Genomic DNA, 24,725 nt, shown 5'->3' on the forward strand with positions numbered 1-24,725 from the left:
GGTGTACAGGCTGCTACATTTAGTTTTTGCTTGTGTCGGTCGGCTGTGATGTGTTATCAGGCTTGTTAAATAACTACCGGAGGGAAGTGGAGAGCGCGTCTTGATCTTTGTGCCCGGCCCGCCTTACATGGTCAAGAGAGGCAATGGACTTGCAGCAGCACTCTGATGTGAAGAACAGCCCTTACAAAAATGAAGGATTGTAATACAATGAAAAAAATATAGCATGTTATTTTCATGGAATAGTAGTGACCAAAAAACAATATGTTTTTATTGTACTGGACCCAGAAGCATAGAAGAAACTGCCAGATGTGTCATAATAGCCTGGAAGTAAAGCTGCACTGGGAGACACATTTGGAATGGAATACATTGAAAACATTCAGCAGGGTGGAACAATCACAGTAAAACATGATTTAAATGTATTGTTGGAAGGGCTGTGGTCACCATTCATGTAATACATTAAATATATACATCAGATGGTATTGGGGAACTATTTCATAGGGTTTTCATGGGTACATTATTTACCCATTTCAATCTTATACCAACCAACCCTATGCTTGGTGTGACTGTTATGGTCAGAACAGACCATCTGATATGTCCTTAAATATTGTAATATGCAACCTGGAATTAAAATGTAAGAGGACCAGTGCTTCTACAGTGAATCACATCTGTGCTGTTTGAGAGAGATGTTGTTAGACTGCATTGTATCGTTGTTTCCTCTTCTGAGGGCACTGGTGGGGAACAACATTTCAATTCACGGAGACAATGAGTCCTTCAAGTTTAGCACTATAACCACACGTTTGAATTCTCTGTTTGATGATGATGGTGAAGGTGAAGATTGAATTTACAATATAGAACGGGGGTTGGCAACTAGGTTTGGCCTCCAGTCAATTTGTTGCTGAGTTTGTAACTAGTCTGCGGGCCAGAACATAATTAGCCTATTAACAAATATCCTATAGCTTCCCAATTCATAGTCCTACACAGTGTAGGCTACACTACACATTTAACACGTGGTTAGTGGGATAAACAATTCAATGACCATCACATAATGTTGATCTGATTACAGTGGTAAAATCACCAATATCTAAATTAATAGTCCTTCCTGTTCTGTTACAATATATTCATTGTATTTCTCCAATGGCAAACCAGTGTGTCCTGTTTGCAAAGAATTCAATCCGAGATGTCATTATGAATCTAACCATGGTACTTTCAGAAGTAGATGTTCCACCCCAGACATGAAGCTGAAGTCCAACGCAGAAAGGAAGGTGGGCCTAATGAGTGCCACCCTGTGTATTTTACAGTGGTGATTTTAGCATGTACACACTTTGATTTTTTTCCTCGAGGCCAAGCCGGAAGAGCTTGTGCATACATTATGACGACATTTTGTGAAGTTTTCGTTTTGGGCATTGTGTAAGGGTTTTTTCGGCTGTTTGTGCACACACATTTTTTTCTTGGAGGCAAGTCTTTTGCTGAAGTCGGTAGCCGAAGTTTAAGGCCCATTCATTTGTGATTGGTCAACAGCACTCAACATTAATGACAGATTTGAGTTATCTATTTTGAGGAAGTGGCGATAGAGCCTTTTTCAGTACTCAATACACTGACGTCACTCACAGAGGTGTGCGACTCTTGGCAGTAGTCGTCTAGATGTACGTTTTTATTACTTCCAAATCAATAACTTTGGGTTTATATACCCTTACAATGTTGTTTTTATTCTTTATTGAACAGTCGCTAAGATTACAGAATGCTCATTGATATAGGCTATAGCAAAAAAACATTTGACTGGTTTAAGTATAATGCAGTTGATTTGTGATGACATTTTATGAAGCAGGGCATTCATACAAACCTTAAAATCCAATTATAATTTGTAAACAGAAAGGGTTCTATGGCGTCTCAAAATGGACAAACAGTGCTACTGACACTTTTTCTCATTTTTCAAGCAAAGGTCTTTTAAGGGAGTATGAGAGCACACTCTTTAGGTTCGCCTAGCCTTCTTAAGAGATGACAAAAGCACCTTTATAAAATCAATGAATATAGCACATGCTTAGAGCAAATTCATCTCTAACGGAACTCTAGTTAAAGGGATAGTTCAATCAAATTACAAATGTCCACCTTGGTTTCCTCACCCTGTAAACAATGCAAATGATGTGCACTTCAGCAGTGAAGTTCTCAAGATGGAGGACTTTCAGTACAGCAGTGTTCCCCAATCCTGGTCCCAAAGGGGTGTACATGTGTGTTTTTGCCCTCACACTCACATACCTTATTCAATTCAAAGGCTTGAGTTGCTTAGTTGAATCCAGTGTGTGAGTGTTAGGGCCAAAACCAAAAAGCTCATGGATCCCCAGGACCAGGATTGGAAAACAATGTAGTACATACCAAAAGGTGTGATGCAAATTATATGCAATTATTATTTAGCTCATTTGCATATAATTTGCATAAGTATCTCACTTTTCTCTGTACTGAAAGTGCTCTATATTGAAAACTTGATTGCTAACATGCAACCTTTTTGGCATTGTATTAACAGTGGACTAATGAACAAAATACACAGAGAAACTTTTTATTTATTTTTTACTTTACTTTCATAAAGCCTACCACTCCATTAACACTCATAAAGCCTACCACCCCATTAACAGTCATAAAGCCTACCACTCCATTAACAGTCATAAAGCCTACCACTCCATTAACAGTCATAAAGCCTACCACACCATTAACACTCATAAAGCCTACCACTCCATTAACAGTCATAAAGCCTACCACTCCATTAACACTCATAAAGCCTACCACTCCATTAACACTCATAAAGCCTACCACTCCATTAACAGTCTGACCCTCTATATAGTCTTTGGTATAGATTGAGCTCTAACAATGGGTCGTGGAAAAGGTCTGTTGAAATGAATACTGTAGTGGTGTGAGAAAGGTAACACAAGCTTCCTCTCTGGTTCCATTCCCCAATACTAACTGGGTCATTATTGGATCGTGGTGGTAATGCTGTCCCTGGACTTTGGCACCATGAAAAGACTAATAATGCATTACAATACTATGCTGACATATGGGATGGTTTTAAGAAGGTCGTACCATGGATTGTTTAGATAATCTATTTTGTATTTTAGGACTACATTAGGTATAAAAAAATATATATTTAAAAATTATTTGAGAAAATATTGAATTTGGCCTTTACTACTATATCCCATAGAAACACACTGAATGACACCTTCATTAAAATACTAATGGTGAAAACTGATCAACACGTCATCAATATCTGATACATTTAGTATTTTATTAGGATCCCCAGCGGCTACTTTTCCTGGGGTCAAACAGGAAACACTAAAAATACATACAAGCTCTACATTTATCATTAAACAAAAGTTGTTTAGTAATATTAAATAATCCACCCAAACTAATGCTAAAAACTGATCATCACACCATCTTTATCTGATATACACAGAGTTTACAAAACATTAGGAACACCTTCCAAATATGGAGTTGCACCCCCCTTTGTCCTCAGAACATCCTCAAATCGTCGGGGCATAGACTGTCCAAGGTGTTGTGTGCGTTTCACAGGGAAGCTGATCCATGTTGACTCTAATGCTTCCTACAATTGTGTCAAGTTGGCTGGGAGTGGATCTCTACTCTGAATAGCTCGTTCCATCTCCTCCCACAGATGCACAATTACAGTGAATTCAGTGAGCTGTTCTTGGAACCATTCCTGGACAAGCCTTGTGGCATAATCCTGCTGAAGAAAACAACTTGCAGATGGATACATTGCTGCCATGAAGGGAGGCACCTGATTGGCAATGATGTTTAGATATCCTGTGGCATTCAAATGTTGCTCAACTTTTATCAAGTCCCCCCAATGTGTGCCCTGAAAACACACCCCAACCATCACACCACCAGCCTGCAATGCTGACACAAGTCATGGATGCAGGCAGTGTAAAGTATTTAAGTAAAAATTATTTAAATAACTACTTTAGTAGTATCTGTACTGGACTACTTATATTTGACAACTTATTTCACTACATTCCTAAAGAAAATAATGCACTTTTTACTCCCTGACACCCAAACGTACTTGTTAAATTTTTTTTTATGATTAGCAGGACAGAAAATGGTCCAATTCATGTACTTATCAAGAGAACATCCCTGGTCCTCCCTACTGCCTCTGATCTGGCAGACTCACTAAACACAAATGCTTCGTTTGTAAATGATGTCGGAGTGTTGGAGTCCGTAATATTAAAAAACAAGACAATTGTGTAAGGAATTTGAAATGATTCACACTTTTACTTTTGATTCTTAAGTATATTTACAACCAAATACTTTTAGACTTTTACTCAAGTAGTATTTTACTGAGTAACTCACTTTTACTTGTGTCATTTTCTATTAAGGTTTCATTACTTTCACTCAGTCTGACAGTTAGGTACTTTTTCCACCACTGGATGTATGTCCTTGTGGTTTCCTCCCCCAGTCCTCCCATCAGCATGAAACAGCAGGAACAGGGATTCATCAGACCAGGCAACAGTTTTACAATTTTCAGTATCCAGTGTTTTCATTCCTTAGCCCACCTGGGTTCACCTGGTCAGTCTGTCATGGAAAGAGCAGGTGTCCTTAATGTTTTTTTTTTACAATAGAGTGTTCTACGCTTCATTTGATCCAATTCAATGTTGCCAATTATTTAATGACATGAGAATGAAGTGGAGTGTCTAATCTTAGCTGGTCTGAGAAAACTGATGAGGCTTCTCTCCTTTATGTGTACATTGGTGTCTTTTTAAATGGCCTGTAGAATCTCTTCTCACAGTCAGTGCTTTGATAAGGCTTCAGTCAAGTGTGTATCCGGTGGTGTCTTTACATTGCCCAATCGGGAGAAACTCTTACCGCATTAAGAGCAGGATTAAGGCTTCTCTCCTGTGTGTATACGTTCATGTCTTTTTAAGTTGTCCAGTTTAGAGAAACTCTTTCCACAGTCAGAGCAGGAGTAGGGCTTCACTCCTGTATGTACACGTTCATGTCTTTTTAAGTTGTCCAGTTGAGAGAAACTCTTTCCACAGTCAGAGCAGTAATAAGGCTTCACTCCTGTATGTATACGTTCATGTGTTTTTAAGTCCCCCAGTTGAGAGAAGCTCTTTCCGCAATCAGAGCAGGAGTAAGGCTTCTCACCTGTGTGTGTTCTCTGGTGAAACTTTTTGCTCAGTTGATGTTGTGAAGCATTTTACACAATCAGAGCAGGATTAAGGCTTCACTCCTGTATGTATACGTTCATGTCTTTTTAAGTTGTCCAGTTTAGAGAAACTCTTTCCACAGTCAGAGCAGGAGTAGGGCTTCACTCCTGTATGTACACGTTCATGTCTTTTTAAGTTGTCCAGTTGAGAGAAACTCTTTCCACAGTCAGAGCAGGAATAAGGCTTCACTCCTGTATGTATACGTTCATGTGTTTTTAAGTGGCCCAGTTGAGAGAAACTCTTTCCACAGTCAGAGCAGTAATAAGGCTTCACTCCTGTATGTATACGTTCATGTGTTTTTAAGTCCCCCAGTTGAGAGAAGCTCTTTCCGCAATCAGAGCAGGAGTAAGGCTTCTCACCTGTGTGTGTTCTCTGGTGAACTTTTTGCTCAGTTGATGTTTTGAAGCATTTTTCACAGTCAGAGCAGGAGTAAGGCTTCTCTCCTGTATGTACACGTTCATGTGTTTTTAAGTCGCCCAGTTGAGAGAAACTCTTTCCACAGTCAGAGCAGGAGTAAGGCTTTTCTCCTGTGTGATTTCTTTGGTGAACTTTTAGAGCAGTTGATCTTTTGAAGCATTTTTCACAGTCAGAGCAGGAGTAAGGCTTCTCTCCTGTATGTATACGTTCATGTGTTTTTAAGTCGCCCAGTTGAGAGAAACTCGCCCTACAGTCAAAGCAGGAGTAAGGCTTCTCTCCTGTGTGTATACGTTCATGTCTTTTTAAGGTGCCCAGTTGAGAGAAACTCGCCCCACAGTCAGAGCAGGAATAAGGCTTCTCTCCTCTGTGCACTCTCTGATGAACTGTCAGAGCCTTTGATGTTGTGAAATTCTTCCCACAGTCAGTACAGGAAAACAGATTCTCTCCTGTGTGTATTTTTACATGTAATTTTAGCTTTGATAGAATTGAAAAATTCTCCTCACAATGTGGACAATGATGAGACCTCTTAGCTCTGTGATCTTCCTGCTGTTGTTCTCTGGATGTCGATAATGTTTCAACATGGTCTCCTGTGTGAACAACATCAGAAGAACCAGTCAGTTGTGTGATATACACTACAGGTCAAAAGTTTCAGAACACATACTCATTCAAGGGTTTTTCTTTATTTGACTATTTTCTACATTGTATAATAGTGAAGACATCAAAACTATGAAATAACACACATGGAATCATGTAGTAAACAAAAAGGTGTTAAACAATTCAAAATACATTATAACTGAGATTCTTCAAATAGCCACCATTTGCCCTGTTGACAGCATTGCACAATATTGGCATTCTCTTACCATGAGAAAGAGATTTCACAATCTTATCTTCTTCATCTTTAATGTTGACATTCAGCTCCAGTGTTTGACTGCAGTCTTCCAGCTTCACTGATGCCATCTCTGGATTCTGCAGTGCAAACTGGTCTCCAGTGTCACAATCAGGACCCAGTGAATGTAGGTTTGGACTCAGTGTGGAAGGAGAGAGGAGGCCTGCGTTTGTCCTCACTGTGGATGTTACCGGCCTCAGACTTAATTCCAGTTGTCCTGTAGTAACATTGAGAAACAGACACAGAAAGTTGTCTTGACAGTTCTGGCACTTTCTTTATTCTCAATAAAATATATAATATTTCTTCTTGTTAAATGATCTATTTCAGTGCTTGACTTGGACTGAAATAGGTGTCGGTACTCATTTTTAGGTGCAGGAGCTCCAAAATACTGTTAACATTCTGTCCAAGTTAAGCACTGATCTCATTTCAATATATCTGGTAGATAAGCATTTAGAACAAAACATGAATTCATTACAATTAGACAAAGTACCTGTTTTAATTAGTCTACACAACGTAAATGTACTTAACCTATAATAGATTTTCCCGAATTCGCATAAATGACTAAAAACCATTTAGTACAAGGTTGCAGTATGTTTCAGGCAGCACTATGTACTATTTTCCTGAATAACCTTGTCTTCACTGTATTATTCCAATCAAAAACCAATAGTATTTCCGTTCACATCATAGTAACATTTATAGATAAATATAGAAACAACTGTATATGTCTGAATATTAGTATACATGTAGAAAACTGATAATCATTACATTCTGCTTCAGAACTGTAGTGTGACCGTGAAATTGTCTCTCTGTACCTACACTGAAGTCTGTTGAAGCAGACAGAGTGGGTGCCACCATTTTACCAGCTTGTGAATTTTACACAAAACCAAAAACATGCTAAACAAACTCAGAAAGCTCAAATAAATAGATTCTTGAGGAAATTATGTACACTGCTCAAAAAAATAAAGGGAACACATAAACAACACAATGTAACTCCAAGTCAATCACACTTCTGTGAAATCAAACTGTCCACTTAGGAAGCAACACTGATTGACAATACATTTCACATGCTGTTGTGCAAATGGAATAGACAACAGGTGTAAATTATAGGCAATTAGCAAGACACCCCCAATAAAGGAGTGGTTCTGCAGGTGGGGACCACAGACCACTTCTCAGTTCCTATGCTTCCTGGCTGATGTTTTGGTCACTTTTGAATGCTGGCGGTGCTTTCACTCTAGTGGTAGCATGAGACGGAGTCCACAACCCACACAGGTGGCTCAGGTAGTGCAGCTCATCCAGGATGGAACATCAATGCGAGCTGTGGCAAGAAGGTTTGCTGTGTCTGTCAGCGTAGTGTCCAGAGCATGGAGGCGCTACCAGGAGACAGGCCAGTACACCAGGAGACGTGGAGGAGGCCGTAGGAGGGCAACAACCCAGCAGCAGGACCGCTACCTCCACCTTTGTGCAAGGAGGAGCAGGAGGAGCACTGCCAGAGCCCTGCAAAATGACCTCCAGCAGGCCACAAATGGGCATGTGTCTGCTCAAACGGTCAGAAACAGACTCCATGAGGGTGGTATGAGGGCCCGACGTCCATAGGTGGGGGTTGGGCTTACAGGCCAACACCGTGCAGGACGTTTGGCATTTGCCAGAGAACACCAAGATTGGCAAATTCGCCACTGGCGCCCTGTGCTCTTCACAGATGAAAGCAGGTTCACACTGAGCACGTGACAGACGTGACAGAGTCTGGAGACGCCGTGGAGAACGTTCTGCTGCCTGCAACATCCTCCAGCATGACCAGTTTGGCGGTGGGTCAGTCATGGTGTGGGGTGGCATTTCTTTGGGGGGCCTCACAGCCCTCCATGTGCTCGCCAGAGGTAGCCTGACTGCCATTAGGTACCGAGATGAGATCCTCAGACCCCTTGTGAGACCATATGCTAGTGCGGTTGGCCCTGGGTTCCTCCTAATGCAAGACAATGCTAGACCTCATGTGGCTGGAGTGTGTCAGCAGTTCCTGCAAGAGGAAGCCATTGATGCTATGGACTGGCCCCCGTTCCCCAGACCTGAATCCAATTGAGCACATCTGGGACATCATGTCTCGCTCCATCCACCAACGCCACGTTGCACCACAGACTGTCCAGGAGTTGGCGGATGCTTTAGTCCAGGTCTGGGAGGAGATCCCTCAGGAGACCATCCGCCACCTCATCAGGAGCATGCCCAGGCATTGTAGGGAGGTCATACAGGCACATGGAGGCAACACACATTACTGGGCCTAATTTTGACTTGTTTTAAGGACATTACATCAAAGTTGGATCAGCCTGTAGTGTGGTTTTCCACTTTAATTTTGAGTGTGACTCCAAATCCAGACCTCCATGGGTTGATAAATTTGATTTCCATTGATCATTTTTGTGTGATTTTGTTGTCAGCACATTCAACTATGTAAAGAAAAAAGTATTTAATAAGAATATTTCATTCATTCAGATCTAGGATGTGTTATTTTAGTGTTCCCTTTATTTTGTTGAGCAGTGTACATCCATTCAGACAAACCCAAAGTATCTAACGTTAGCTATGTGACTTCTAAAATTGTTTATCACATTCTTCACTCAGTTTGACACAACATAACACATCAAACCTTTACCAAACGTGATAATACCTAAACAGGTTTGTTACCTAGCATGGTATAACATGTTGTTACCTAGCATGGTATAACATGTTGTTACCTAGCATGGTATAACATGTTACCTAGCATGGTATAACATGTTGTTTTGATATTAGGAAGTTTAAACCGGCTATTACATACCTGTCGTATTAAATAGAAACCAACACAAAGGTTCTTGACATCACAGTTCTGGCTCTTTCTTTATTCTGAAGAATGTTGTGTACCCAGAACTTCCTGTTCCCCACTACCACAGTGCAGCCACAGGTAGAACAATGAGACAGATATTTCACCGGATGTAGGAATGTGAAGCATCTGCTTAGCATTTCCACTCACTATCAAATATGGTAGTGAGAGGAAGCCCACTGGCCGGCAGTGGGAGTAGATGGAACGAGATGGATTTTGGTCGACATTCTGCAAATGTTCTAATCGATGAAACATCTGATCTTAGTAGTTTTCTGTTACCAAAACTAAAAGCAGTTATGAGCAGAGTGGACCCAGTTTTGTAGACTTCACCCTTTGCAAAAGTTATTATTATTATTTTTTTAAAGACGTTGAGAAGGAACGCAAAGTCGAATTGAGTTATTGCACACGAGTGCTTCATAGAGGAGGCGTTCCCGAACAGAAATATGCAGATATGCACTAGAACGCGCCAATAGGATCTCGCTAGCACGTGCTTGGCTCTGCCCACTATGACTTATCTCTTCTCATTGGAAAAGACCGGCTGTTGTCCATCTTGGTTTGGTGGATACTTGGAATGGCCCTACCCTGTTATATGAGAAGGGAAGTGCTTAATTTCAGTTGGATCCTCCAGCACCTGTCACTTTTTTTGTCTTTCGTTCTGGAACCCATTTGCCAGAATCAGGTAGCCTACTTCTTGTGGCATGAAAAATAATTTCCACTGTTAGCAAAGTAAACATCCTAATTAAAGGAATCAGAGTAATTACATTTGGACAAGCTGTCGTACATGTCGACCCAGACCATCCCAAACATGTTCAAAGGGTGACATGTCTGGTGAGTATGCAGGCCATGGAAGAACTGGGAATTTTTCAATTGTGTACAGATCCTTGCGACATGGGGCAGTGTATTGTCATGCTGAAACATGAGGTGATGGCGGAGGATGAATGGTAGGACAATGGGCCTCAGGATCTTATCATGGTTTCTCTGTGCATTCAAATTGCCATTGTTAAATTCAATTGTGTTCATTGTCTGTAGCTTATGCCTGCCCATACCAATACCCCGAAATCACCACAGGGCACACTGTTCACAACATTGACATCAGCAAACCGCACACCCACAAAACATACTGGTGGTCTGCAGTCGTGAGGCTGGTTGGGCATACTGCCAAATTCTCTAAAACAACATTGAAGGCGGCATATGGTAGAGAAATTAATATTACGTTCTCTAGCAACAGTAGTCCTTGAGGTCTTGGAGGCACAAAAATGTCTCAGCTGCAGATATGAGGTCCAGATTCTTGGACTTCTTGTGCAGTACAATTAATAACTGTGGCTATAAATACTAAAATATCCACCTTCTTCACAATAAGTGTATCCAGATCACTTGATTTATGTACAACATTTGCAACTAGTTGAGGTGCATCCACCACCATATCTTCTATAGAACTGTGGCCTCTTGCCCCTATAACTCTCGTCACCACCTCCACATCTACTCCACCTCCACATAAGAGATTTGCTGTACAGCCCTGATCCTTGACACCTCAACCACTTTCACCCTAACAGGGCACTCTGGGAATTCAAGAATATGACCCCCATCACAGTTGCAAAATGTTACATTCACATACTTTCAATAACATATTCCTAGCCTGATACCACAACACAGGGTATTTGGCTTGTAGCTACTGATGGATTCTGGGTATTAACTCCTGACCTTGGGATAGGGTTAATTATAAGGTATCCTATTGAAATATTGAGAGCTTACACCAGAAGTAAATGGTTATCTGTAGGGGAAGGTATATAGTGTGTGCAATTAAGCTTGGAATGTGCTGAGTGCAGGGAAAGCAATCACGTGTCAGGTATTGATAAGGGGAGAGAGCCATGGATTAGTGATGAAGGGGTTAAAGGTCAGGTCACTTTTTTTCCACCAGGTATAGGCTAGTTGAGAACAAGTTCTCATTTACAACTGCGACCTGTTCAAGATAAAGCAAAGCAGTGTGACATAGACAAGAACACAGAGTTACACATGAAATAAACAAACAAGCCAATTACACAATAAGTCAATGACACAGTAGAAAAAAAGAAAGTCTATATACAGTGTGTGCAAAAGGCATGAGGAGGTTGGCAATAAATAGGCCATAGTAGTGAATAATTACAATTTAGCAGATTAACACTGGAGTGATAAATGAGCAGATGATGCAAGTAGAGATACCGGTGTGCAAAAGAGCAGAAAAGTAAATAAAATAAAAACAGTATGGGGATGAGGTAGGTAGATTGGGTGGGCTATTTACAGATGGACAATGTACAGCTGCAGCGATCGGTTAGCTGCTCAGATAGCTGATGTTTAAAGTTGGTGAGGGAAATATAAGTCTCCAACTTCAGTGATTTTTGCAATTCGTTCCAGTCACTGGCAGCAGAGAACTGGAAGGAAAGGCGGCCAAAGGAGGTGTTGGCTTTGGGGATGATCAGTGAGATATACCTGCTGGAACGTGTGCTACGGGTGGGTGTTGTTATCGTGACCAGTGAGCTGAGATAAGGCGGAGCTTTACCTAGCATAGACTTATAGATGACCTGGAGCCAGTGGGTCTGGCGACGAATATGTAGCGAGGGCCAGCCGACTAGAGCATACAGGTTGCAGTGGTGGGTGGTATAAGGTGATTTGGTAACAAAACGGATGGCACTGTGATAGACTGCATCCAGTTTGCTGAGTAGAGTATTGGAAGCTATTTTGTAGATGACATCGTCAAAGTCGAGGATCGGTAGGATTAGTCAGTTTTACTAGGGTAAGTTTGGAGGCGTGAGTGAAGGAGGCTTTGTTGCGAAATAGAAAGCCGACTCTAGATTTGATTTTAGATTGGTGATGTTAAATATGAGTCTGGAAGGAGAGTTTATGGTCTAGCCAGACACCTAGGTATTTATAGTTGTCCACATATTCTAGGTCAGAAGTGTGGCTAAAAGGGCAGCGAACGGTTGGAGAGCATGAATTTGGTTTTACTAGTGTTTAAGAGCAGTTGGAGGCCACGGAAGGAGTGTTATATGGCATTGAAGCTCGTTTGGAGGTTAGTTAGCACAGTGTCCAAGGAAGGGCCAGAAGTATACAGAATGGTGTCGTCTGCGTAGAGGTGGATCAGGAAATCTCCCGCAGCAAGAGCGAAATCATTGATATATACAGAGAAAAGAGTCGGCCCGAGAATTGAACCCTGTGGTACCTCCATAGAGACTGCCAGAAGTCCGGACAACAGGCCCTCCGATTTGACACACTGAACTATATCTGAGAAGTAGTTGGTGAACCAGGCGAGGCAGTCATTAGAGAAACCAAGGCTATTGAGTCTGCCGATAAGAATACGTTAAGGGAGAAAGACACGTTTATGGCTGTATCACTTTGTATCTTAACTGCTAGGCAGAAAACTGTTTGTTCAGATGTGTAGGAGGAGACTCAGCCTAGGAGAAAGGGTTAAATATCAGTGCTTGTGTGAGCAATGTCTTTCTCAAATGCAGCTATTATTGATCCTCTGAGAAGAATAAACTTGGTTTGAGCTTTCATAGTGTCCGTTGAGTTTTTACTCTGAGAATTAGAACCTAACACCACTAAGTAACAAAATGGTCCATACATATATACCGTTAACGTAGTGTATATAACATGATACCTTAATAAACCAAGAAAGTATCAAAGATCAGAAATGAACAGCCTGTGGAGAAAAAGCGATACCATTGAATAATGTGCTACGTTACCCAGAGGCCCTTTGCACATGATGTTAAGCTTGCATGTGAGTGACAATCATTTTAGTCCAAGGATATGATCGAAAGGCCTCAATCATCTTAAAATGGAAGAAGTTTGGAACCACCAATAATCTTTCTAGAGCTGGCCCTCCGGCCAAACTGAGATCGGGGGAGAAGGGCCTTGGTCAGGGAGGTGACTAATCAGGATCGAGTGGAAAGATGAAAGGAGCAAAATACAGAGAGATCCTTGATGAAAACCTGCTCCAAAGTTCTCAGGAACTCTGACTGTGGCGAAAGTTCACCTTCCAACAGGCAACAACCCTAAATACACAGCCAAAACACCATAGGAGTGGCTTCAGGACAAGTCTCTGAACGTCCTTGAGTGGCTCAGCAAGAGCCCAGACTTGAACATCTCTGGAGAGACCAGAAAATAGCTGTGTGGCGACACTCCCCATCTAACCTGACAGAGCTTGAGAGGATCTGCAGAGAATAATGGGAGAAACTCCCAAAATACAGGTGTGCCAAGCTTGTAGCGTCATACACAAGAAGACTCGAGTCTGTAATCACTGCCAAAAGGTGCTTCAACAAAGTACTGAGTAAAGGGTCTGAATACTTATGTAAATGTTTTTGTTTTGTTTTGTCAAATTTCTAAAAACCTGTGTTTGCTTTTTCTACTGTGTAGATTGACGAGGGAAAAAAACATTTAATCTATTTTATAATATTAGTATAGTATTGTGTGTAGATTGGTGGGGGACAGAAACAGTTTAATATATTATAATAGGGCTGTAACTTAACAAAATGTGGAAGTCAAGGGGTCTGAATAAATTCGCAATGCACTTTATGTTGAATCCTTTCAGCAAGGTTGCTTCCCCTCCTCTCTAAAGAGTGCTTTACTCTCATTTTGAAGCCTGATAAATCCCCAAAGAAATGTCAAAGTTAGACGAATTTCTCTTCTGAACTACGACTCAAGAATTTGTGCTAAAGCCTTAGCCAGGAGATTGGATAGAGTGCTCCCATATCTAATACACCAAGACCAAAAAGGCTTCGTGAAAAACCATCAAGGTTTTCACTATTTGAGGAGAGTACTAAACATAATGCACATGTCAAGGGTCCCCTGACCCGCCTACTGCCATACTCTCACTTGATGCAGAGAAGGCATTTGATAGAGTTGAGTGGTCTTAGTTATTTCAAGTGCTTAAGAGATTTGGGTTTGGGAACTACTTCTGTAAATGGATTAAGATATGATATACCGACCCCACTGCAGAAGTTGCCACTAACAACTTGATGGTCAACTGAATCAAAGGCCTTTGATAAATCTACAAACAGAAAAGACAGACTGAACCCCGCTCAGTGTGTTCTTTTCAATGAAGAAGCTTTTTAACTGAGTTCACTAGGGATTCATAGACTTTGGCCAGGATAGGGAGTATAGAGATAGGACCATAGTTATTAACATCTGAGGGATCTCCACCCTTTAGCAGTGGGAGGACGTAAGCTGATTTTCAAATGCTGGGTATGGAATTGGTCAAAAGACTCCAATTGAAAATGTGAGCCACAGGTTCAGTAATAATACCGGCTGCTATCTTTAAAGGAGGTCGGAGTCCAGGTTGTCTGGACCTGCAGACTTTTTAGTGTCTATGGCCTTTAGTGCTTTATAGACATCAGTATAAGAAACAGGCTCAAAGTTAAAATGGTTCAAATGAGGGCCTATATCATAGTTGACTGTAACAGAGCTGACATTAGAGGCCTGGGCCCCACCATTATCAACAAACTGAACCAGCATATATGAAGTGCTTGTTAAAACCCCTACAATATGGGCTTCATCTTTCACATCATTAGAATCCATCATTAAATGGTCAGGAAGGTCAGAGGAGACATTAGAACCCGACACTGATTTGATTCGCATCCAGAACATGGTAGGGGTGTTTAGGTTCTCTGTGACTACATTTAAATAGTCATCTGATTTGGACTTCCTGATCAACCCTGTGCATGTGTTTCTTAGCGCTCTGAAGGAGTTCCAGTTAACAGGAGCATTTGTATGTCTAGTTTGAGCCCAAGATATATTTCTCTTTCTAATTAATTGTGCCAAGTTATCTGAAAACCAGGGAGTGTCCCTTCCACTGATTCTACATTTCTTCACAGGGCTTATCACAAATGGACACAAATTTCATATAAAAATAGTCCCAGGCAGTGTCAACATCGGGAATCAGAGTCACTCTGTCAATAATGTTTTTTTAAATGATATATTATGGTACAGATCATGTAAGAACGCTTGCTCATCAAACTGTCTAAAATGTATTTTCTAAATATAACGGGGTTTGGCTTTGGTCATTTTTGTATTTCTAACACAAGCAATTGCACAGTGATCACTGACATCATTACAGAAGATCCCAGTTGATGTGTGTTTGTGAGAGGTATTCGTTAGAATAATGTCCAAAAGAGTTGATTTGTTAGGTGCTCTGGGATTCCGTCTGGTTGGGAACATTAATTAATTGAGCGAGATCCAGAGAGTCACACAGTTCTTTAAAACAGTCTGATACAGATGTAAGAATGTTCCAGTTCAAATCTCCCAAAAGAATGAATTCAGAGTCCTTTAACTTGAGCAGGACATCAGAAAGAGTTTAGTGTGTCTCCCGAAGCCGACTACAGTGATGTGGGAGTCCTTACATACGTTCACTTTAACCGCAAGCAATTCAAAATGTTTGGCTTGGTAATCGAGAGAATTTCAGGGGTGTTAAACTCAGATTTAACATAAATTGCAACCCCTCCTTTACTCATCCGATCAGCTCTAGAAACCATGAACCCATCAATGGAAATCCAGTTATTTGACACAGATTTCTTCAGCCAAGTTTCTGATGAAACCATTATTTCTGCATTTGTTGTTTTGGCACATATTTTAATCATGTCTATTAATACCATTAACATGCAAGAGGACAAAACCTTCTGTTTTTAAAATCATCGGGAGTCGGTAGAGATTGCATGGTATCTACCCACCCAGGGTTTGGTCGCACATTACCAGAGATCAACAATAAAAGCATAACAATATATCTCAGTTGACCAATGCGTGAGGACTTGGCAGAGCCAGCACCATTGTCAATAAAACAAACAGTCTTTTGACACAGGGAAAAAAAGTAAATCAATAGTTTGAGATTTTGGAAGTATGCCATCAAGTGTAGGTCCAGTTGCGTTTGAGTGGTATAAATGCAGAGAGAGACCAAGTTCCTGGTGGTATTGACATGATGGTCTCGGAGTGTTTGCAAATTGTAGGGCATAAGGCGAAGATAATTCACTGACCCATTGATCATCCAGCCTATTTAATCCAGGATGGCATTGAGTAAAGAGCAGGCACAGTAACAGCTACATAATGCCGGATTTTAGAGGTATTTCAGCACAGGTGTGCAACAACCAGTAGACTGTTGTGCAGAACGTAGATGTTCCCACGGCCCAAGGTGCATCAGGTTTTCCAATCCGATAACCGCTTCTCCGCTCCTAACTTTCAGTGGTCACCAGCGCTGGCGTAGCAGGCCTTGCACGCAGACAGACGCTCCTAACCTTCAGTGTGCACCAGCGCTGGCGTAGCAGGCCTTGCACGCAGACAGACACTCCTAACCTTCAGTGGTCACCAGCGCTGGCGTAGCAGGCCTTGCACGCAGACAGACGCTCCTAACCTTCAGTGTGATCAGCGCTGGCGTAGCAGGCCTTGCGCGCAGACAGACGCTCCTAACCTTCAGTGGTCACCAGCGCTGGCGTAGCAGGCCTTGCGCGCAGACAGACGCTCCTAACCTTCAGTGGTCACCAGCGCTGGCGTAGCAGGCCTTGCGCGCAGACAGACGCTCTAACCTTCAGTGTGATCAGCGCTGGCGTAGCAGGCCTTGCGCGCAGACAGACGCTCCTAACCTTCAGTGGTCACCAGCGCTGGCGTAGCAGGCCTTGCGCGCAGACAGACGCTCCTAACCTTCAGTGGTCACCAGCGCTGGCGTAGCAGGCCTTGCGCGCAGACAGACGCTCCTAACCTTCAGTGGTCACCAGCGCTGGCGTAGCAGGCCTTGCGCGCAGACAGACGCTCCTAACCTTCAGTGGTCACCAGCGCTGGCGTAGCAGGCCTTGCGCGCAGACAGACGCTCCTAACCTTCAGTGTGATCAGCGCTGGCGTAGCAGGCCTTGCACGCAGACAGACGCTCCTAACCTTCAGTGTGATCAGCGCTGGCGTAGCAGGCCTTGCACGCAGACAGACGCTCCTAACCTTCAGTGTGATCAGCGCTGGCGTAGCAGGCCTTGCACGCAGACAGACGCTCCTAACCTTCAGTGTGATCAGCGCTGGCGTAGCAGGCCTTGCACGCAGACAGACACTCCTAACCTTCAGTGGTCACCAGCGCTGGCGTAGCAGGCCTTGCACGCAGACAGACGCTCCTAACCTTCAGTGGTCACCAGCGCTGGCGTAGCAGGCCTTGCACGCAGACAGACGCTCCTAACCTTCAGTGGTCACCAGCGCTGGCGTAGCAGGCCTCGCGCGCAGACAGACGCTCCTAACCTTCAGTGTGCACCAGCGCTGGCGTAGCAGGCCTTGCACGCAGACAGACGCTCCTAACCTTCAGTGTGCACCAGCGCTGGCGTAGCAGGCCTTGTGCGCAGACAGACGCTCCTGACCTTCAGTGGTCACCAGCGCTGGCGTAGCAGGCCTTGCACGCAGACAGACGCTCCTGACTCGGCAAGTTCCAACTCCAGAAAGGTGTCGGAAAAAAATAAAGGCCTCTCAATCCGAAATCTTTGTATAAGTATATTTCGTAAAATAGAGACTGAGATCTAAAAAATAATATTTGTTATATACAGCATCCACCTTCACATCAAAAGTAGTTGCTTCTGTAAACAGGTTCAGGGTCATTAAAACATAACTCTTAAAACTCTGATTTCAATGATCACATACAAACGGACAGACTGATTGGCTACCATCTTGGATTTGTAAATGTAATTAATAACTTAATAAAGTTAAAAATAAAACCAAATCTTCCATCCGTTTCCTCAACAAGCAAGATACTGAATCCAGTTGTACAGCATCTATTTGTGAATACAGAACATGGTTTCACGTATCTAGGTATTAAAATCACACCAGAAATTAGCTCCTTGAGCTCAACGAATGATGAACCAATGGTACCGAGTATAACATAATCCATCAACAGCTGAACATTACTGCTTGTATCTATTATTGGTAGAATAAATATCATTAAGATTAATATTCTGCCCAAATTCCTTCATCTATTTCAATCAATTCCTCTGGCTACACCAACTTTAGATCTGAAAGATACCTGGAGCAACAGAACACCAAGGCTTAGACTTCCTCTTCTTTATCTGGCCTATGACAGAGGGGGGTTGCGACATACAGTGGTATTACTGGGCTTCACAAATTAGGGCTGCAATGTTTTGGTTCTCCAAGAAACAATACCTACCCTGGCTGCAGACTGAAATGCTATTCACAACAGGCTTAACTTTGGATGGTTAGAGCGTTGGGCCAGTAACCGAAAGGCTGCTAGATGGAATCCCGAGCTGAGAAGGTAAAACATGTTGTTCTGCCCCTGAACAAGGCAGTTAACCCACTATTACTAGGCCATCGTTGAAAATAAGAATTTGTTCTGACTTGCCTAGTTAAATAAAGGTTAAATAAAATAAAACAACTCTGCCACCTTTAACATAGAATAATACTATTAATCCCTTTGTTAAAAAGACCAACTATATGCCACAAAGTACAGCAATATCTGGGTGAATCAGACTCATTTCATATCATCCTCCACTCACTATCACAAGGGTTAGTAACTACACAGACTCATTTCATATCATCCTCCACTCACTATCACAAGGGTTAGGAACTACACAGACTCATTTCATATCATCCTCCACTCCCTATCACAAGGGTTAGTCACTACACAGACTCATTTCATATCATCCTCCACTCACTATCACAAGGGTTAGTAACTACACAGACTCATTTCATATCATCCTCCACTCACTATCACAAGGGTTAGAAACTACACAGACTCATTCCGCCACTCACTATCACAAGGGTTAGAAACTACACACTAATTTCATATCATTCTCCACTCACTATCACAGGGGTTAGAAACTACACACTCATTTCATAGAACCCTAAAACACTGTCAGTTTGTCTACTTCACTTCTTTAGTCTCCTCTCTGATCACTCCAGACAGACCAGTGAATAAAACAAATGCTGGCAATACTGGTGTCAAACCATGCAAGTGTCAGTAGCATGTAGCACATTAACCTTTCTATTGAAACAGTTCTACTGCAACTTTTCATGCACAGCGGGAAGTTGGAATGAACACAGACTTAATTAGAAAAAACCTGTGCTTACTAAGTGAAACAGATTTCTCCTCCTCTTCATCTTTAATGTTGACATTCAGCTCCAGTGTTTGACTGCAGTCTTCCAGCTTCACTGATGCCATCTCTGGATCCTGCAGAGCAAACTGGGCTCCACTGTCACAATCAGGACCCAGTGACTGTAGGTTTGGACTCAGTGTGGAAGGAGAGTGGCAGGCTGGGTTTGTCCTCACTGTTGATGTTACCGGCCTCAGACTTAATCTGTCAGCCTGTAGTAATAAAGAGAAACGGACACAAAAGTTATTGTCTTGACAGTTCTGTTACGTTCATATTCTCTAAAAATATTTTTTAAATTGCCAATTATGTAATTACAATAGATCAGGTAGCTAAGCATTGACAACAAAACATTAATTCATTCACATTAGACAAAGTACATACTTTAAATTACACAACACAAGTGCACGTAACCATAACATGCCATTTATAAAAAAGAAAACGTCTCCTTTAAGCAGTACTTCAAAGTATTTTTACTTAGTTACTTTACACCACTGCTAATTGTATTTCCCGTTCACACCATAGTAACAATTATAGATAAAGATTGAAACAACTGAAGGTGTCTTAATATTAGTACACATGTAGAAAACTGATAATCATTACATTCAGCTTCAAAATAGTGCGACCGTGAAATTGTCTATCACTCATGCACCTGCACTGCTACCCCATTCATAGATGTTAACTGCTTTAGTACACCTGCACTGCTACCCCATTCAGAGACGCTAACTGCTTTAGTACACCTGCACTGCTACCCCATTCAGAGACGCTAACTGCTTTAGTACACCTGCACTGCTACCCCATTCAGAGACGCTAACTGCTTTAGTACACCTGCACTGCTACCCCATTCAGAGATGCTAACTGCTTTAGTACACCTGCACTGCTACCCCATTCATAGATGTTAACTGCTTTAGTACACCTGCACTGCTACCCCATTCAGAGACGCTAACTGCTTTAGTACACCTGCACTGCTACCCCATTCAGAGACGCTAACTGCTTTAGTACACCTGCACTGCTACCCCATTCAGAGACGCTAACTGCTTTAGTACACCTGCACTGCTACCCCATTCAGAGATGCTAACTGCTTTAGTACACCTGCACTGCTACCCCATTCAGAGACGCTAACTGCTTTAGTACACCTGCACTGCTACCCCATTCATAGATGTTAACTGCTTTAGTACACCTGCACTGCTACCCCAATCAGAGACGCTAACTGCTTTAGTACACCAGCACTGCTACACCATTCAGAGACGCTGACTGCTTTAGTACACCTGCACTGCTACCCCATTCAGAGACGCTAACTGCTTTAGTACACCTGCACTGCTACCCCATTCAGAGACGCTAACTGCTTTAGTACACCTGCACTGCTACCCCATTCAGAGACGCCAACTGCTTTAGTACACCTGCACTGCTACCCCATTCAGAGACGCTAACTGCTTTAGTACACCTGCACTGCTACCCCATTCAGAGACGCTAACTGCTTTAGTACACCTGCACTGCTACCCCATTCAGAGATGCTAACTGCTTTAGTACACCTGCACTGCTACCCCATTCAGAGACGCTAACTGCTTTAGTACACCTGCACTGCTACCCCATTCAGAGATGCTAACTGCTTTAGTACACCTGCACTGCTACCCCATCCTCTTCACTGCCAGATTCTACAGTGATGCTGTCTGAAAAGCTCCTAGGAAGAACGCCTTCCTTCAGAGCCATGGTCTGCGTTTCACCGAGCATCTCAGCCCGGAGGACATAGAAAGAAGGAACAAGTTGTGGCCAACGATCAAGATAGCACGAAGTGAGGGGAAGGCTGCTTACTTCGTCGGAGGGCGAGGCTTCGTCAACGGTTCACAAATCCATTTTCCTCCCTAAATTCTCACCAGAAGGAACAGGTTGATGGTTTCAGCCATGGTATTCTCATTTCCCTTATGTTGTTTACCTAACAAGCATCAGGTGACTATTTTTTTTCGGAATACTCAGGTACTTCAATTTATTAGCTTGTTCTTGTATCACCAGAAGACCTATTTTGTTTACAAACTTACAAAGAAGATTGAACGCTGCATTTATTTTGTATGTATACAGTAACTAAGATACTGTTTTAAAGGGCATACAGGTCTGCTCTGACTTTACACGGTTATTGTTCTATTTAGTTATTAATACTTATTTCCAAAAAAGGTCTTAGGAACGTGTAACGCATGTAAAGCATTTTTTATTCAATTATTTTATGATCAGTTTTCATATATACTTAAAATAGTAGGTACTCTTTTATTTAAATTATTATTTTGCATTTTATTTCTCAGAATAGTTCCTGAATTACACTAAAGTGTGTTTTTAGTCTCTTTTACTACAACAACCCTTGGTTTGGTCTTGAACATAATTTTCAGTTGAGTGGAATTTCAAAACTGGATGACGTCTAGCTCAAAGGTTATGGAATAAGCTATTTTCACTTTAAATTGACTTAAAATGGTGCTGATCTCGGTTCCTTATGGTTTACGTTCACTGCTCCTACGTCTTTGACTCATCCTACTACAGTTTATACTTTCATATCTTTGTTGTTTTGTCTTTGTCTATAGTTTCTCTTAATGCTAGGGGGTTACAAAACTATGTGAATAATAAGGCTTGTTGTTTTGTCTTTGTCTATAGTTTCTCTTAATGCTAAGGGGTTACAAAACTATGTGAATAATAAGGCTTGTTGTTTTGTCTTTGTCTATAGTTTCTCTTAATGCTAAGGGGTTACAAAACTATGTGAATAATAAGGCTTGTTGTTTTGTCTTTGTCTATAGTTTCTCTTAATGCTAGGGGTTACAAAACTATGTGAATAATAAGGCTTGTTGTTTTGTCTTTGTCTATAGTTTCTCTTAATGCTAAGGGGTTACAAAACTATGTGAATAATAAGGCTTGTTGTTTTGTCTTTGTCTAGTTTCTCTTAATGCTAGGGGGTTACAAAACTATGTGAATAATAAGGTTTGTTGTTTTGTCTTTGTCTAGTTTCTCTTAATGCTAGGGGGTTACAAAACAATGTGAATAATAAGGCTTGTTGTTTTGTCTTTGTCTATAGTTTCTCTTAATGCTAGGGGGTTACAAAACTATGTGAATAATAAGGCTTGTTGTTTTGTCTTTGTCTATAGTTTCTCTTAATGCTAAGGGGTTACAAAACTATGTGAATAATAAGGCTTGTTGTTTTGTCTTTGTCTAGTTTCTCTTAATGCTAGGGGGTTACAAAACTATGTGAATAATAAGGTTTGTTGTTTTGTCTTTGTCTAGTTTCTCTTAATGCTAGGGGGTTACAAAACTATGTGAATAATAAGGTTTGTTGTTTTGTCTTTGTCTAGTTTCTCTTAATGCTAGGGGGTTACAAAACTATGTGAATAATAAGGCTTGTTGTTTTGTCTTTGTCTAGTTTCTCTTAATGCTAGGGGGTTACAAAACTATGTGAATAATAAGGCTTGTTGTTTTGTCTTTGTCTAGTTTCTCTTAATGCTAGGGGGTTACAAAACAATGTGAATAATAAGGTTTGTTGTTTTGTCTTTGTCTAGTTTCTCTTAATGCTAGGGGGTTACAAAACAATGTGAATAATAAGGCTTGTTGTTTTGTCTTTGTCTAGTTTCTCTTAATGCTAGGGGGTTACAAAACAATGTGAATAATAAGGCTTGTTGTTTTGTCTTTGTCTAGTTTCTCTTAATGCTAGGGGGTTACAAAACAATGTGAATAATAAGGCTTGTTGTTTTGTCTTTGTCTAGTTTCTCTTAATGCTAGGGAGTTACAAAACTATGTGAATAATAAGGCCTTATTTTTATTAGCTAAACAATTTCCAACAGATTTTTGCTTTTTTTTTTTTTTTTGAAGAGTCTCAATTTCGGCTGATGCCAACTTCTGGAGGTCACAGTGGGGCAACGATATTTGTCTTTCCCATGGATCTGAACGCTCCGCTGGTGTCACTACAATGAAAAATACCTTTGGTGGTAATATTCTACACTCAGAATGTGACCCCTTTGGTCACTTTATTTGTCTTGTGATCAGTTACAATGACATTACGCTCATTACTGTAAACTTCTACGGGTACAACACCAAACATGGCTTAAATGTAAATGTAATGATCAGTTACAATGACATTACGCTCATTACTGTAAACTTCTATGGGTACAACACCAAACATGAGAATGATGAGTTGCTTGAATCTATAGAGAAACATATACTTCATTGGTTATCTAAATTTCCCAATTCGTTATTATTGATAGGAGGGGACTTTAACATTACAATAGATAACTCAACTGATAGATGGCCCCCAGGTAGGCCAACCAATCAGAATTTGGGTTTAATACTTTTTATGGAAAGTTTGATCTTACTGACATATGGAGAGAGAGGTTTCAGGCCACAGATCATTCACTTGGAGAAACAAAACAGGTTCCAGACATTCCAGAATAGATTTTTGGCTTATATCCAAATGTATTGATAGTGAGTGTGTTACTACTGATATTTGCACTACTCCCCTCACAGACCATAGGGTCATTTACATTGATATCAAAATATTTACCCCTGATACTAACCTGGGTAGAGCATCCAACTGGAAGCTAAATAGCTCATTATTAAATAATGATATAGTAAAATTTGAGGTTAAAGATCTGCTCTCACACTTTTGGGAAAGGGTTTGTGAAGAAAAATCTTTATTGCAAGAACTGGGAGCTCTTTAAATTTGAGGTGTCCAAATACCTTAGAAAATAAGGTAGTAATCTTGCTAAGACCAGAAGAGCTGAGGAGGAAAAGGTGATCATTAACTTCCCTTTCTCGGAGGTCCCCAGACGGGCTCTCAGGGGAGGAGAAGATGGAACTAATTGAGTACAAAATAAACTGGATAATATATATATATATATATATATATATATATAATAAAAATACATATCATTAAATGCAGACAGATTGCGCACCGCCATTTTACCAGCACGTGGGACTTTTATATTTTTACACAAAGCCAATAACATCTCAAATACATTGACTCTTTATTAAATTACATTTGAATGATACACGTTCAAAAAGAAAAATCTAGCTACGTGACGTTTATCACGTTTTTCACCCATTCGGTTTGACACATAAATAACACACACAACCTTTACCAAACGTGGTAATACCTTGACGGATGTGTTACCTAGCATGTTATGACGTGGTCTTTCGACATTAAAAAGTTTAAACGTGCTATTACATACCTGTAATAATGGACCCAATGGTTATCGTCTTCACAGCACAGTTCTAGCGCTTCCTTTATCTGAAGAATGGAGCGCGCTTCCCCGGAACTACTTCTTCCT

The 24,725-nt window shown here is 41.3% G+C and overlaps 2 protein-coding genes across 3 annotated transcripts in view; one reads left to right on the forward strand and one right to left on the reverse strand.

The window, feature by feature from the left end:
• The window catches only part of LOC115116980 (zinc finger protein OZF-like), a 171,776-nt gene that overhangs the window by 42,543 nt on the left and 104,508 nt on the right, over nucleotides 1-24,725 (forward strand). The gene's annotated exons all lie outside the window — the stretch shown is intronic.
• On the reverse strand, nucleotides 4,250-24,725 carry LOC135573374 (zinc finger protein OZF-like). Of its 2 annotated transcripts, XM_065022483.1 has the most exons (5): nucleotides 24,627-24,724; nucleotides 19,412-19,646; nucleotides 6,482-6,724; nucleotides 6,125-6,208; nucleotides 4,250-4,569 (listed from the first exon to the last, which is right to left on the reverse strand). In XM_065022483.1, the coding sequence occupies exons 2-5, from the start codon at nucleotides 19,500-19,502 to the stop codon at nucleotides 4,565-4,567; spliced, it is 423 nt and encodes a 140-aa protein (XP_064878555.1). In that variant the 5' UTR covers nucleotides 19,503-19,646; nucleotides 24,627-24,724; the 3' UTR covers nucleotides 4,250-4,564. The 2 variants fall into 2 exon arrangements, with proteins under 2 accessions (XP_064878555.1, XP_064878553.1); XM_065022481.1 differs by having other exon boundaries at nucleotides 4,250-6,208; nucleotides 24,627-24,725.

Source organism: Oncorhynchus nerka, linkage group LG2, assembly GCF_034236695.1.
Source record: "Oncorhynchus nerka isolate Pitt River linkage group LG2, Oner_Uvic_2.0, whole genome shotgun sequence".
NCBI classification, from domain to species: Eukaryota; Metazoa; Chordata; class Actinopteri; order Salmoniformes; family Salmonidae; genus Oncorhynchus; species Oncorhynchus nerka.